Raw genomic sequence first — 13920 nt, 5'->3', positions numbered from 1 at the left:
CTGACAACCAACTCTAAACACACCACCGAAAAAAAATGTTTATTTTGTTCTAACTAAAGCACTTTAAAGTGTTTTTTATCAATAAAATTGCCATGTAGTTTGAAATTCCGATATAAAAATGCCTTCAGTTTTTGTGCGATTACCGTGTAAAGTGCTGAAACTCGATCGGCACTCATTGACTACAAAATTTCGGGCCAGGTAAATAAAATGTTAAGTAGTCTTTAAATTTGCCATTTAAATTAATTTAACGTTCAGATCTAAAGACATTTCGGGGTATTTTTGAATTGCGAGCCCGCAAGATACTATGGACCGAACTGTTGCACACCCAGAAAGCAGAAAGAAATTTAAAAATGAACAGAAATCTGGTAATAACTTAGGGTATTCAAAAGTACAGCATGTTGAACATAGTAAATTAAAAAATGAACATAGAAGCAGTTCAATGTCGGATATTGTGTCGAAAACAGAAGACAATAAGTATATTAAACAAGGGGATAAAAAAATTTGTTCATTTTATCGTCCAATATCACCATATGAAGATGATATTCCTGCAATAAAGTACAATGGGTCACAAATGTCCTTAAATGAAGCTGATGAAGGTAAAAGTATACTACAACCCTTTAACCATGTTCTAATGCTTTATAATAGATATGAGTCAATCACATTTAACACAGTACAACAACCAGTCTGTGATGTTTGGGTGTTTCTCACAAGTAACAGAAGACATGTTGAATTTCCATGAAAATTTCAATTATTACCCAATTGGCCAGTTAAAATATGTACAAACAACTCGACAAACAAGCAACATGAGAGGCAATAATAGAAGCACCAGTTATGTACAATGCAAGAATAGGTAAGTATGTACAGGAAAATGATTTAATTAGTGAAATTGATCTGATGTTGAAGATCTGGCTATCAGAATTCTGCTATGGTCTTGTCACAAGACAATCACAAAGAGAAAGAGCAGCACAGGAAACTGAAGAGTTGTTTGAGAAAATTGGATGGTTTTGACCGAGGTTTAGACCCTATAGCACGTAGGCTGCATGGTCTCACATATAGGTTAGAGTTTTGTTGTTAAAAGTGATTATTAAAATTCAGTGCAAAGCTTTTGAGGTCGAAATTATCTAGATTTTTGCTATACAGTGTGACAAAAGTTTGTCTGCACCACATTTTGTGTGTTGTGCAAATGTGACTTGCTTGCTTGCTTCTTTTATAGAGTTCAGACTGTTGATACTTTGTAATTACTAATTACTCAACAAAAGGCAGCCAACTGACAAAACAGCAAGCTGTTTTTTGTTTGAGCAATCACAAAGTAAAGTCCTTCCCAGGGCTAGTAGCAGTGACGTAATAATTGCCCTTCCTAGTTGAACACCATGAACTTTTCCTTAATTTGTGGGTAACACAAAAAAGTTTTTTTTTTATTTGCTCTACAACGGCACTAAAAAAATATGTCTGGCTCAACAAAAGCAAAGTTTATTAAATCACCGGAAAAAAACGCTCAAGACCCACAAAATATGCCACACTCCATCACTTCTCCTGGGACAGAAAGTACTCACTGTGTTGCAATTAATAATATAAATTATTAACTGTGTGTAGTTTAAAGTGTTTTTTTTTTTAATTTGTCTACATAGTTTGGTATCCCATAGATTGTTGTCAAATTCCGAAGTACTGCAAGTTATTGCCAGCCCTCCAGGTTTATTAAACCGTAGTTTATATGATCAGTTGAGCAACGAAATATACCGGGTCTACACGAAAAAGGTTCAGCAAACCGAAACTTATGAGAAAAAGGTGGAATTGTGGAGGGATTTCTTTTTATGTATAAAAGTGAGTCCTAATTTTGGTTGTAATGATGCAAAAATGTACGGAAATTGCTTGTAGAAATGTGTTCGTCATTATGCGTTATACATTGTTGGTTCAACTATGACTGGATTTGGTTTGGATTCCAGTGATATAGATATGTGTTTATTGCTTCGACCTTTCTCAGAGGATCATAGACTAGATGCGGTACACCAATTACATCATATTAAAAATTATCTTTTGAAATACGGTAAGATGGAAATAATGTTTTGGTTGAACATTTATGGAATAAACAAAGTAAGGACTAACCTCCATTTGCACCGTCGTACTTTATAAGCCAAGCTTAAGTTAAGTGTGGTTCAGACTGTGTAGAATACAGTTAAAAAAAGTCAATCACAATCTGGACCATGCTTAACTTAAGCTAGCCTTGAAGTTCGACGGTGCAAATGGCGGTAAGTATTATAGTAAAGTTTCACTGATGTCATAAGTACTTTTACATAAGTTTGTCTAAAAAATCATGGATTTGTTTTCGGGGAAAACGCTGGGACACGTCAATATTTATTTTTTTATTGCAATTTTTTTGATAATAAATTCATTCAAGTTACAACTCTCAACTTTATTTTTTCAAATGGAAACCTCTATTTTTTATTTAATTTTTGGATTGTGCATCGAATTCCAAGTATAACCTAACCTAACCTAACTTAATAATAAAAAAAATAATAAATAAAGTTGACAGTGGTAACTTATTTTTGGGTCACATATACATATACAAATCCCTAATTTTTAATAGAATTTATGCGTGACTTTACGGACACAGTGTATGTTTGTAGTATTGTTAACTTGGTACTGACGCTGACACAATTAACTGACACCTTCAGTCATTTTCAGGTCATGTAATACATTCTGAACTAATTTTGGCGAAAGTGCCCATTCTTAAGCTGCGCGAGGAGACCAGCGGCTTTGAAATCGACCTGAATTGCAACAATTCAGTGGGCATCTACAACACGCACTTATTATATAGTTACGGGCGTTGCGATTGGCGCGTACGCCCTCTGGTAATCATGGTCAAGTTATGGGCGCAGGCCAATCGGGTCAACGATGCGAAAAACCTGACCGTTTCTAGCTATTCGTGGACCTTGATGCTGATTCAATATCTTCAATGTGAGTTGTTATTACAGGGTGTTGATTGTTAGTTGATGTGACTGTAGGTGGCGTATCGCCGGCGGTGCTGCCATGTCTTCACAATTTGTGCCCCAACTATTTTAACATCGATAATAGTCACATTACTGACGTGCATCAGGATGTAAGTGAATTAAAGTACTTTAAATCGCTAAACAATCAGACGCTTGGGGAATTGTTTATTGGTGAGTTGTTGTATTAGAAAAAAAAACAAATCTAACTGTCTCTAGTAGGTTTTTTTGGGTATTATGGCAGTTTTGACTTTGGTCAGTATGCCATATCAGTGCGTACAGGAGCACCGGTCTTAATCGAGGACTGCAAAAGAGTGAGAGCCCCTAAAAACAGCTATAATCAATGGAAATACTTATGCATTGAGGAACCTTTTGATTTCACCAACACAGCACGTTCGGTCTACGATATAGCCGCTTTCAGGCACATCAAACTTATTATAACCAAAACATACGAAGAATTAGCAGCAACATTAATGTTGGATCAAGTGTTACCGGTTACATTGAAGTCAGATTCGTTCCAATAATAATGTGCCAATATTTTTTCAGCTGCGGCACTAAATGTTAGTTGGTAGTAAAAAAACGTAAAAAAAGGAAAAAAAAAAAAGAAAAAAATATTGGAAAAGCAAAAAAAAAATTAAAACTAAAAAAAACCATTGGTCACAACTAAAACGATATTTGTTCTGTTACACACGCGGAACAATGGAAATCCATTTAAAGTTTGATCCTAATATTGAGTCTTACAGGGTGAATAAAAAACAAATTAATTTCAAAATTTCTATGAAAATTAGGGCTGTTATGAAGTTTCTACTGTAAAAAAAATATCCAGGGGGTTCAAGTGGGTTATTAGAATCATAGAAGGGCGAAAAAGTTTGTTTTTTTCGAGATTTGTGGAATCACAAAAAAAGAAAACTTTTTTAACGGTTTTTTTTAGCAGAGTTTACCACTGTTTCAGGTTTTCAGCGTTTGTCTCTTGTCCAAGACAAGTTTAAAAAATAATACAGGGTGTCACAAGTTCGTGTGTAAGTGTGGGGCTTTCAAAAACGGTAAGAGGTACAGAGTTAGTTAAATTATGGCAAAATTGCGTATAACAATATGCCGTTAAGTTATCTAATAAAATAAGTTAACAAAGTAATAAAAACTAGTTTCCACAAGTAATTGTAATTTTTTTGAAAATACTGCATATTATTACTCCAAATTGCCCAATTTTGCCATAATTTAACCATCTCTGTATATCTCGTACATACGTATTTGTGACACCCTGTTGTTAAAACCGGTTTTCACACAATATAAGCAATATCCTAGTTTTTGGCTTCTGGATATAATCCAGCAAGATTAAGTAGCATTAAAGCATATAGAAACAAAAAAATAGAACTCTTTTGTAATTAACATGTTGTGACCTTTTTCTGAAAACAACCAATTTTCTAAATGTTACATTAATGTGTATGATCTCAGTATAAAAGACTAGTTTAGAATACATTTTCTGTGATTTTCGTTATTGTAGGTGTAAAATGTAATTTTCAATGTCAATTTACAAGATTTTCTATTCTTTAATATTTCGGTAAACAACTCAAAAACATATCGAAGTTGAGCTGTGATGTGAAGTTACAATACTTACACGGATACATATCAAGTTTTTGTGATTATTTCTGATATAATATATTATATACTACTATTGTTGATAATGATTTTCAGTATTAAAACTAGGAAATAGTAAAAGTTATATTCAAATGTCTATATTAAGTAATCTGTTAAGTTAAAAAATTGGGAAAGCACACTTTAGAGAGTGTGCAATGTGCGGGGTGCTCCAAAAAAAGTACTATAATACTCAAGTCCATGGAGCGCCTAAACGAAAACTTTTGATAATAATGTCACTTTATGATAATAATTTGTAACAATAATTGATGTACAATAAAATATTTGTAAAATCTTAAATTTACTATGTTTATACCTAAAAGAGTAAGCAAATTTTTCTGATATATTGCTTTTCTTTTTTTATTTTTTGTATGTAAAGAAAAACAGCTTTTTTATCTAGGAAACGTCAGTCACATGACAGAAAACAACTAAATTTTCTACAAACATAAATTGTTATATTTTGATCACATTTTCCAGTAAAATATCACATTTAATTACAGTGTACGTTAGTAAAGCTAAAGCGTAGATGTAGACAGTTATCAATTTTATACTGCGTTTGGATTTATTCAGGATGGGGAGTTGCCACTATTCTAGACAAGACCATTTTCCTTCATATTCATCATACTCCCCACCCTTGTGAAACCAACATCAGTCGGTGTCAACCAATTCACAGCTGTGATACTTGGAGCTGGTTTCCAACCAACTTTCCACGTCATTTGACGTTAAATCGTCAGATGAAGGCAATTCAGTTAAAGGCTCCATTTCACTGACGTAACAGTTTTGTGGTTGGTTGCAGTTTTCTTTCAGTTTATCGTACTGTTTCTGTTTATTTTTCTGACTTTTGTTGCAGAAAGACTCGGCCGTTGAGTTGCAAACAGCTAAAAATGATTATTATTAAGACTAGTTTAGTCTGCGAGACAAAAAATTACCTCCATTGACCTTCTTAGTCCTGATAGGGCTTTTGTACTCTCCTCCAGAGGATAAACAGGAAGTGATACTGGGTAACCGGATGTCTAGGTGCGATCCTTTAGCAGTCACAATTTTACTGTTCATCGCGTATAGTTTGGTAGTAATATCCCTGGCTATTAGGGTGGTTAAAACAGTGGCAATATAGGTATCCTTAACAAACAGATACTCTAAAGCTGATCTTTGCCAGTAGAGGTAACGGCAAGAACTTGCCGCTACTATAGCCACCTTAAAAACCACATTCTTTAGAGGGTTTCTTCTATTTTATAATGCTTAAGACCAACCTTAAATTTATCGTCTACAGTGCTGCGACTGGACTCGAATTCTGGTGAATCCAAAAATTCGCACGGAAGTATGGGGTGTAAGAACTGATTGTCTGAGAGTACATTCACCTAAAATGGAAAAAATAGTATCGAAAAAAAGTTACCAGAGGACGTACTTTTCCGGACAATAACAACCCTAGCCGATCTGTTCGGGTCAAGTTTTGGACAGCATAAGCTTCTCCAGCGTGCAAGGACATAATTTGAGCAAAATCAGGACCAACCATTTTCTTAAATTGCAACCTAGACATCTATAACAAAATAGGGGTGCAACACTCGAGGCTTAATAATGGTAATAAGTTCAGAGTATTTGGGTTCTGTTCGTAGTTTGTGAATGGTCAAAGAAAAGCAGAAAGCTGAAAAGCTTCTTTTTTTGATCAATCACAAACTACCCACTGTGCTGAGATTTACACAAATGCTGACAACATTTTTGCATAATTAAAATGTAATTCTGACCTTGAATGGTTCAAACAAATTGTGGTAAACTTCCTCCAATTCGGGATCAAACTTGACAGGTCTTAATTGATAGATAATATGGAAGACTTGAGCCATGTTCATTAACATAAAAGCAAAATTCCATGTGAAAACGTCTGGAGCGCAGATAATATTCCATGCCCAAGTTGAGAACAGCATTAAACCTAAAAATCAATTAGTTTTGAGATAGATATAACTTGTCTTGTGAAAGTAATTCTTTTACTTACCCAAAATTAACCAACAATGCATAAATAGAACTCCTCTTTTGGAACAAGTGGAAGAGTAAGCTAAAACGAAACAGGCATTTGCCAGTTGGTACAGGATGTGTTGGGGTTCTTTCCAATAATCGCACCATGGCCACCAGGTTCCTAAAAATCACTTAATTGCTTCAACCTTTATAAAGCAGTGGATGCATCGGTAACAAGAACTTGCAGTTTGAAAAATTTAATTGTACTTATTGCAACGTTTAATTTTTAAATTCTATAGAAATAGCAAGCAAGTAAAATACGAGTCTAGAAAGCATGTTAAGATTTACAAATTAGTTCAACATCAAAGCCAAACTACACATTTCCAAAAAGATAACGTCAAAAGAATAATTTTTATACCAAAAATTGCTTATTTTATATATTCTTTGAACGTTCTTACCTAATAAACGTATGTAATTAATGGTGGAAAATCTAACAAATCTTTAAAATGCATGAAATTCTAACTACTGCATGTTATGCAAAGTATTTTGTGTGTTTTTGATGTCTTTCAAATCAATAATCAGATGTTTTTTAATTTATTACCTCCTCCGGTAGAATTTGAGAAAAAGACATCAAAAATGGCCCTTACAACTTCGGTAAACTTACGACCTTCGCTCGGATAATAAATTTCATCGCAGACTGCGGTAATATTAGAAAAAAAGTGTTTTTAGTGTGTGTTTGGTATGTACACGTACACAAGGTGCGTAAATAAAATGTTAGGCATAAAACGCCATATATTACCTGAAGGAATGTTGTAACTGATATTCCTATCCTTTTCCGGCCAGGACAAGTTCTGTCCAGGACTAACGTAGAGGATGTGAGGACGATCTTCGTTAGGTTGAAGTCCACTTTCTGGTTGGGAAGGCATTTTTGATTACATTTACTACACTGGAAAAGGGATAAAATAAACGTGCAAAGGGAGGACGACACCCTCAAACTGGATCAATACCATACAGCAATTTTAGGATGGGCAACTATATAGTTGGTCTTTTAGAAGGTAGATGGCAACTGTGTTGTATAGTCATATTAATTTTTGCTGTAACTGTAGATGGACTACGGAAGAAGTATAGTACCAACTTGGACAGTTAACCGGCCTCCTAACCAAGACAATATAATGATTTTTTCCAATCAAAGCTCGATATTTATGCGAATAAATCAAGCTTGGAGGTCATCACTTCTTTATGGTATTACAAGATCCAATCAGGAGATAATCGTTGCGTAAGTCATTAACAGAACAACTAATGGTTGTCCTAGATATTTCTTAGGTTTTTAGCTTGCATGCCGGCCATAAATCACAATAAGTTTAGATCGGGCCATCATCATGGTAATTGACTGTTGTACCTGTTCATTAGTGATGTAGATTGAAGTTACTATAGTTTTGGTAGGCAGTGACCAACTTTGTTAATTAGAATTTTTTTAGTCAATGTCTAGCAGATAAATTTACAAGGTTAAACCATTAAGGGTTAGGTTTTTCAAAAATAAAAATTGATGTTGTAGTGAAGGAGAATATAAACTGAAACAATTTGTAAAAAAATGTTGTTATAATAAGAAGAAAATTTATACATTCTTGATAGCTTTATACATATACAATAAAAACAATTATATCAAATAACACAAAAAAGATTTTGGTAATATCACTTAATATAGAGAGGGTAACAGCGCGTGATTTAAAGACAATAACAAGTTTTAGCAGGTTTCAATGCCTGATGGTCCATGTTTTTAGGTGGTTAAGCCTCGTTTACATATCTCCTGTCCATATTATCGCTCTCCTGCTTCGATCCACGCTGGCTAACAAACTGCCGTAAGGATGCCATGCTGTTGCCGTAATCGCTGACCTGGAGAACAGTCCAAATGAGGTTGATCTACATTATTAATACATCTTATACACGTAATAGTTTTTAATAATTGTGGTAAGTGTAACTTGACTGCACCAGTGGTAAAGTCCACTTTATACCACAAGTATTATTTGTACACAGGGTTTAAAAAACCATTAAAATGTACCCATGTTCCTTCAAAATGGACTCGACTTTTCCAGTTGCGACGCCCCAGATGAAGACGCTACCATCAGCAGATCCAACCCCAATATACTGGCCGTCTGGACTGAAGGTTGCCCTAGACCAATCGCAGCCAACCTTGAAACCTTCACAACTGCAAAAAGATTCTTATGTTTGATAGGATTTTTTTGGGACACTGGACATGTTTGACCCACCTGAAAGACTCTACAACTTGATTCATCCGTAAATCGATTAGTTTTAGGGTATCATCCCTAACACAGGCTAGCAGGTATTTGGTTCCTATACAAAACTACTGGCAAAAATTCCTAGATGAAATTTTTGGACAACTAACCTCTAGCCAAATCTAAGGACGTTACTTTCCCATTCAAAAGGATATTGTTGGCACTCACTTCCGATCGACAGTCCCAAAACCGGATGCTCTTATCGAAATGACCGCTGATGATGGTCGAACCGGCATTGTCCACAGTCACCAGGTCGTTACAACTTGATCCCGCAAATTTGGTTTCTATACCTAAAAAATTACGTCGTTTATGCAATTTTTCCGATTAAATACGATCACTTACAGGCTCTGCTCTTTAAATCCCATACTTTTAGAGTGCGATCGTGACTTCCGGTGACGATTTTAGAGGCATCTCCCAAGAATTTGGCTGCCATCACTTTGCCAGAATGTCCCGTTAAAGTATGCTAGAATAAATGAGTTATGTGAGTCAATGGGATATCAGAGTGGACAACATTTAAGTTTCTTTAAAAGCTAAGCTAGTAATGTGTTGCAAAGTCAGTGTCGAAAGAAAAACATCTCCCGCTATAACTTATGCACTGCCGTCTTCTTCAAATATGTAATAGCCTTATCTCAAAAGATGTAACCGAGTACACGAGTTTGCTGTATAGAGTCGCATGGACTATTAATTAAACTAGTCAATTTGTATATAAATGTGAAGCATTACCCTGCTGGATAAGTCGTAAAGCAAATAGTCGCTGAAACACCAATAAATCAGTAGTTACAAGCGTGTTTGGTCACTCTTTATATTTCCGGTATAATTCTGTTATTAAACCCCTACACGAGGTTTTGCTCTATTTTTGGTTGGATTCCATTTACATTAATTGGAGCAGGTACAGGATTTGTACTGTTTAGTTAGGGGCGTACCGGCTCGTAACTTTAAAAATAATATCTTTATACATCCAACCAGGTATGCGTAAGTATCTCTTTTGCGACCTGGAAGTCTCTTTAATTAAAAGTAAAATAAGAGAGAGCCTATGCACAGCTGTCGATGTTCTCATGTTTTCACAGCAGCGAATATCGTTATTCATCCTTATCTCACCCATTGTATGTGGCCGTGTAAGGTGCATTTCTTGCCCTATTGTCAAGAGAGAAATAAATTTTGAGGAACAGAATTTGCAGCCTGCATACGTTGTTCTACTAAGTCGTAATATAAAGCATCCGTTCGGAATGGTATTCCTGGTTCATTCTTCCTTATTGTATCGACTATAAATTAGACCGCGATGGCGATAGTGATGGATAAATATTTCTGTCCCTAATTACTCAACATCAAATACACTGTAATGTTAGCGGTATATTGAATTCCCAAATCAGTAGGATTAGACTGTTTGCGTCTAGTCTTAAAACGTCAAAAAAGGCCTCAAAAGTCCATATGGTCAGTTCGAGAACACCCGTTTAACAATTAATGCAGTTTTTGTTTGCATAACACACTCGAGACACTCCGTTAGCGCCCATTGCATGGGTTTTATGAGAAACATCAGAGCCATTATTCCCTAGGTGCTTCTGAATTTGTCTGAAAATTATGAAAACTGGTTACAAAGACAATTTTTAAGCTTTTCAAGTCTATTGTCATTGTTTCTAAGTCAATTTTCAGGATTGAGTTGAATTTGTCTGAAAACTATGAAAACTGGTTACAAAGACAATTTTTAAGCCTCTCAAGTCTATTTTCATTGTTTCTAAAATCAATTTTTAGGACTGAATTGAATTTGTCTGAAAACTGGTTACAAAGACAATTTTTAAGCCTCTCCAGTCTATTTTCATTGTTTCTAAGTCAATTTTTAGGACTGAATTGAATTTGTCTGAAAACTGGTTACAAAGACAATTTTTAAGCCTCTCCAGTCTATTTTCATTGTTTCTAAGTCAATTTTCAAGACTTTAGACAAAAAAGACAGTTTTGTTTAGTTTTTAAGCCTCTCAAGTCAATTTTCACAGTTTCCAAGACTAAGGTCTTTCAATTTGTCTGAAAACTATGAGAACTGGTTACAAAGACAATTTTTAAGCCTCTCAAGTCAATTTTCACTGTTTCCAAGTCAATTTTCAAGACTAAGGTCCTTCAATTTGTCTGAAAACTATGAAAAGTGGTTACAAAGACTTTTAAGCCTATCTTCGTTTGTTTCTAAGTCAATTTTAAAGACTTTAGACAAAAAAGACAATAGTTTTTAAGCCTTTCAAGTCAATTTTCACAGTTTCCAATTCTTTTTTTGCGTGTGTAGGGGTAACGGTATCAATTTAGGCTAATCATTAAAAAGTAACAGCTCTAGTAAAGCTTGTAAAATTTCCAAAGATGGATTTTTGGCAGGCAAAGTTAATGATTTTCAACCCAAACAAATTACCCGCATCACAAACTAATGGATCAGAATGGACTTTTGCGATACTTAGCACGATTACGAAACGTGACCGAATCAAGAGAGGGAGTAAAAAAAAATGAGAAAATGCTTTCATTTGCAAGCGGCCTTGATTACGAGAGTTTAATCTGTTAAAAGCAATCATTGCTTTCTGTCATGAAATGGAATCAAGAAACCGTCATACTTCATTTCCTCCTACTATGCATATAAATTTATCATTGCCTGAGTGCCGCTTGTGGGAACGCATTAAAATACAGTACGTTTAAAAAAAAACTACACTGGTGTATACAGTTTGTTGATATGGCAACTAAGCCAAACGATCTCATCTGGATGTTGCCGGTAAAATGACTGTCGAAATCTCGTCCGCATCGGTAAATGAGCGAAACTATTATGTTAATTAATTTATATTACCCATCAGGTTGTATAGAGAACAGCCAAAAGGAAATAAAGAAGAACGAAAAATATTGTGGTAGAACCACATCGGCATTGCTTGGCTATTATTAAGGCGGTAATATGAAGGAAGAGGAAATAATTATACGCCCAGAGGGCTGCTGTAACCAGGTTTGATCAAAATATTTCAATTTGTTTCAGGAGATCGCTAGTGCAGATTGTTACTACAGTTTTCAAGCTGGCAACATTGCCGTATGCCAAATTGTTTGACAGTTTAACTGGCCGTGCATTTTTGGTGATACATTTGATGAATCACCGCCCTCTGTACAAGAAAGCCAAGAAGGTGCATGCCAAAAATTCCAATATGGCCGAAATAGTGGTTGACAGTTTGCATTTGTTTGTATTGTGGAAATTGAGTTTTTCCATGATTAAATTAATTTTTAAGGTTTAAAGTCAAGACTTGGGATTACTTGCCAAAGTAATTTTTGTTTGCTATTATATATTGTTGTTTATATGTTTATTGTTCTAGTGAAAGTGTAGTTTGTGTTTATTTTATTGTGTTATCACTATTGTTATTGTTCCTTCCTTGTTCTATAATTTGTTGTTGGTTTTTTAACTTAAATTCTATTGCCTCTACAATATGCCGTCCACTTGTTGTTTGCCAAATTGTAAAAGCAATTTGGTGAAAGGCCCAAATGTGTCAGTCTTTTACTTTCCAAAATACCCTGCTCGAACAGTGGTTGAAAGCTTTGTACTAGAATGATTTTACTCCAACACAATACTCAGTGGTAAGTACAATATGCTTTCTCATTCAGTAAACTTATTGCCTCTTACATACATAGGTATGTGAGTTACATTTTGAGGCCGCCTGCATTTTGAGGGCAACAAAGGTTTACTCTGAAGAAACAGGACAGCTTTTAGAAGTTCCATTGGCACATTTACATTTTAAAAGAAAGGTCTTGGTAATAATATAAAACCCATTTACCAGTTTTGCTTACCTAGCTTCAAGGATTTCCAAATTTTCTTTGATTGAGCAGTTTTCACATTAGTTTGTTGTACTTTCCAGAACAAAGGGTTCTAACCAAACTTGCTTTGGCTGGACTTTATTGGGTATAAAAAGCCATATCTATACATATCTAGATCAGGAATGAAGCGTTCTTTGATTTTTCACTCACAACTTCTAATTAACTAGACGAAAAAATAAAAAAAATAAATATTTTCTACTGAATCTGCATAGGTTTGTGTACAAAACGAAAACCGCTAACGCCGCCATTAAAAGTGACATTCTAGGCTTTCTTGTACAGAGGGCGGTGGATGAATCAATGTCAGGAACCGTGTTGAAACACGGTATATTATATGTTATACAAGTGTGGTTAAAACTAAAACTGGCCATAAGGAAACCATGTAACTGACAGAAAAACATTAATAATTGCATGCGCGAGAAAAAGACAGAAAACCTAAAAAAAGTCCACGTAGGCAGGAAATTTGCTATGTTGTGAAACGCCTCTCTGAATCGACTAGATTACTTGCAAAATTAATTTTGTGACTAGAACATTCCTCAAATCAAAGACACTGGAGTAAATATAAATCGAAGAAAAACTCCAAGTTTACAGTCTACACTACAATTAAACAAACTAAATAATTAAAATTTTAAACAACAAAGTTTAATTGATAGTAGATTTTCTTTGATTTATAGAACATTCCTAATTATTTCCATTTGTATTGATAAAGTAGTTGCGATAAGTGCCCTGTGTTCGGTTTCTGTGTACATTTGTTTACAAATTTAGTGCCAATAGGCCAATACCAGACTTCAGGTTGTTTATTTTTTTTTTTTTGTTTTTCTTCTGTTGCTATCCACTAATGGATGTTCGCGATCACATTTGTCCATTCTTCCCTATTCCGTGTTGTATGGATTAGTTCTTCTATTCTCTTTAGTCCCGTCCACTGTCTGACGTTGCGAAGCCATGACATCCTCTTCCTGCCGACTCCTCTCTCCTTCCCTCAATTATCAACTGTAGAAATTGGTATTATGTATATTGGTTTTTCATCATTTGTCCTTCGTGCAGTTCATGAAATCTTTACATCTCGAATGCCTCAATCATGTTCATAATGCACGCCTTTAGCGGCCATCCCTTCATCCAATGCAGTAATACCAGCCAGACATAGCACTTTACAAATCTAATCCTTAGGCCAAGATCGAATTCAGAACTGGTGAACACTCTTCTGAACTTCATGAAAGCACTATAGCTTGCTTTTAGCCACAAAAATATTA

At 35.0% G+C, this 13920-nt stretch overlaps 3 protein-coding genes and 2 long non-coding RNA genes across 8 annotated transcripts in view; 3 read left to right on the top strand and 2 right to left on the bottom strand.

Moving 5' to 3' along the window:
• Positions 1 to 20: 20 nt before the first annotated feature.
• Positions 21 to 4916, top strand: LOC145734216 (poly(A) RNA polymerase gld-2 homolog A-like). 2 transcript variants are annotated; one of them, XM_081987456.1, is made up of 9 exons: positions 23 to 198; positions 256 to 596; positions 646 to 850; positions 904 to 1056; positions 1644 to 1821; positions 1876 to 2044; positions 2683 to 2955; positions 3003 to 3158; positions 3207 to 4916. In XM_081987456.1, the coding sequence occupies exons 2-9, from the start codon at positions 305 to 307 to the stop codon at positions 3506 to 3508; spliced, it is 1728 nt and encodes a 575-aa protein (XP_081843582.1). In that variant the 5' UTR covers positions 23 to 198; positions 256 to 304; the 3' UTR covers positions 3509 to 4916. The 2 variants fall into 2 exon arrangements, with proteins under 2 accessions (XP_081843583.1, XP_081843582.1); XM_081987457.1 differs by lacking the exon at positions 904 to 1056 and having other exon boundaries at positions 21 to 198.
• Positions 4917 to 5049: 133 nt separating this feature from the next.
• LOC145734219 (popeye domain-containing protein 3-like) lies at positions 5050 to 7504 on the bottom strand. Of its 2 annotated transcripts, XM_081987460.1 has the most exons (8): positions 7363 to 7502; positions 7165 to 7260; positions 6604 to 6744; positions 6359 to 6540; positions 6022 to 6153; positions 5867 to 5974; positions 5546 to 5810; positions 5050 to 5494 (listed from the first exon to the last, which is right to left on the bottom strand). In XM_081987460.1, the coding sequence occupies exons 1-8, from the start codon at positions 7487 to 7489 to the stop codon at positions 5265 to 5267; spliced, it is 1281 nt and encodes a 426-aa protein (XP_081843586.1). In that variant the 5' UTR covers positions 7490 to 7502; the 3' UTR covers positions 5050 to 5264. The 2 variants fall into 2 exon arrangements, with proteins under 2 accessions (XP_081843586.1, XP_081843587.1); XM_081987461.1 differs by lacking the exon at positions 7165 to 7260 and having other exon boundaries at positions 7363 to 7504.
• LOC145734222 (uncharacterized) lies at positions 7479 to 8734 on the top strand. Its single transcript, XR_014179381.1, has 3 exons — positions 7479 to 7618; positions 7670 to 8531; positions 8598 to 8734. It is a non-coding gene; the product is annotated as an uncharacterized LOC145734222 (long non-coding RNA).
• Positions 8144 to 13920, bottom strand: part of Atg16 (Autophagy-related 16) — a 68036-nt gene continuing 62259 nt past the window's right edge. Inside the window, exons 9-13 of one of the 2 annotated variants that reach the window (XM_081987458.1) lie at positions 9200 to 9320; positions 8968 to 9147; positions 8831 to 8915; positions 8623 to 8769; positions 8144 to 8483 (exon numbers count right to left, since the gene is read on the bottom strand). In XM_081987458.1, the coding sequence (XP_081843584.1) occupies positions 8360 to 8483; positions 8623 to 8769; positions 8831 to 8915; positions 8968 to 9147; positions 9200 to 9320 (657 nt within the window). In that variant the 3' untranslated portion in view covers positions 8144 to 8359. The remainder of the gene's footprint in view (positions 8484 to 8622; positions 8770 to 8830; positions 8916 to 8967; positions 9148 to 9199; positions 9321 to 13920) is intronic. The other variant, XM_081987459.1, reaches the window with a different exon arrangement.
• LOC145734223 (uncharacterized) lies at positions 12563 to 12867 on the top strand. Its single transcript, XR_014179382.1, has 2 exons — positions 12563 to 12758; positions 12789 to 12867. It is a non-coding gene; the product is annotated as an uncharacterized LOC145734223 (long non-coding RNA).

Source organism: Ips typographus, linkage group LG9 (genome assembly GCF_016097725.1).
Source record: "Ips typographus isolate SLU linkage group LG9, UJ_Ityp_2.0, whole genome shotgun sequence".
Taxonomy (NCBI): Eukaryota; Metazoa; Arthropoda; class Insecta; order Coleoptera; family Curculionidae; genus Ips; species Ips typographus.
Note: the sequence above shows the minus strand (reverse complement) of the source record. Positions and strands in the feature narration are given on the sequence as shown.

What these genes read in the sequence shown, in the direction of transcription:
- LOC145734216 (XM_081987456.1), top strand. Translation starts at nt 305, where the DNA reads ATGGACCGAACTGTTGCACACCCAGAAAGCAGAAAGAAATTTAAAAAT. An exon ending in TATGTACAATGCAAGAATAG is followed by an intron (nt 851 to 903) that starts GTAAGTATGTAC and finishes CTGATGTTGAAG; the next exon opens with ATCTGGCTATCAGAATTCTG. An exon ending in ATTTCTTTTTATGTATAAAA is followed by an intron (nt 1,822 to 1,875) that starts GTGAGTCCTAAT and finishes AATTGCTTGTAG; the next exon opens with AAATGTGTTCGTCATTATGC.
- LOC145734219 (XM_081987460.1), bottom strand. Translation starts at nt 7,489, where the DNA reads ATGCCTTCCCAACCAGAAAGTGGACTTCAACCTAACGAAGATCGTCCT. An exon ending in CTGTAGACGATAAATTTAAG is followed by an intron (nt 5,811 to 5,866) that starts GTTGGTCTTAAG and finishes GTGGTTTTTAAG; the next exon opens with GTGGCTATAGTAGCGGCAAG. An exon ending in GACTAAGAAGGTCAATGGAG is followed by an intron (nt 5,495 to 5,545) that starts GTAATTTTTTGT and finishes AATCATTTTTAG; the next exon opens with CTGTTTGCAACTCAACGGCC.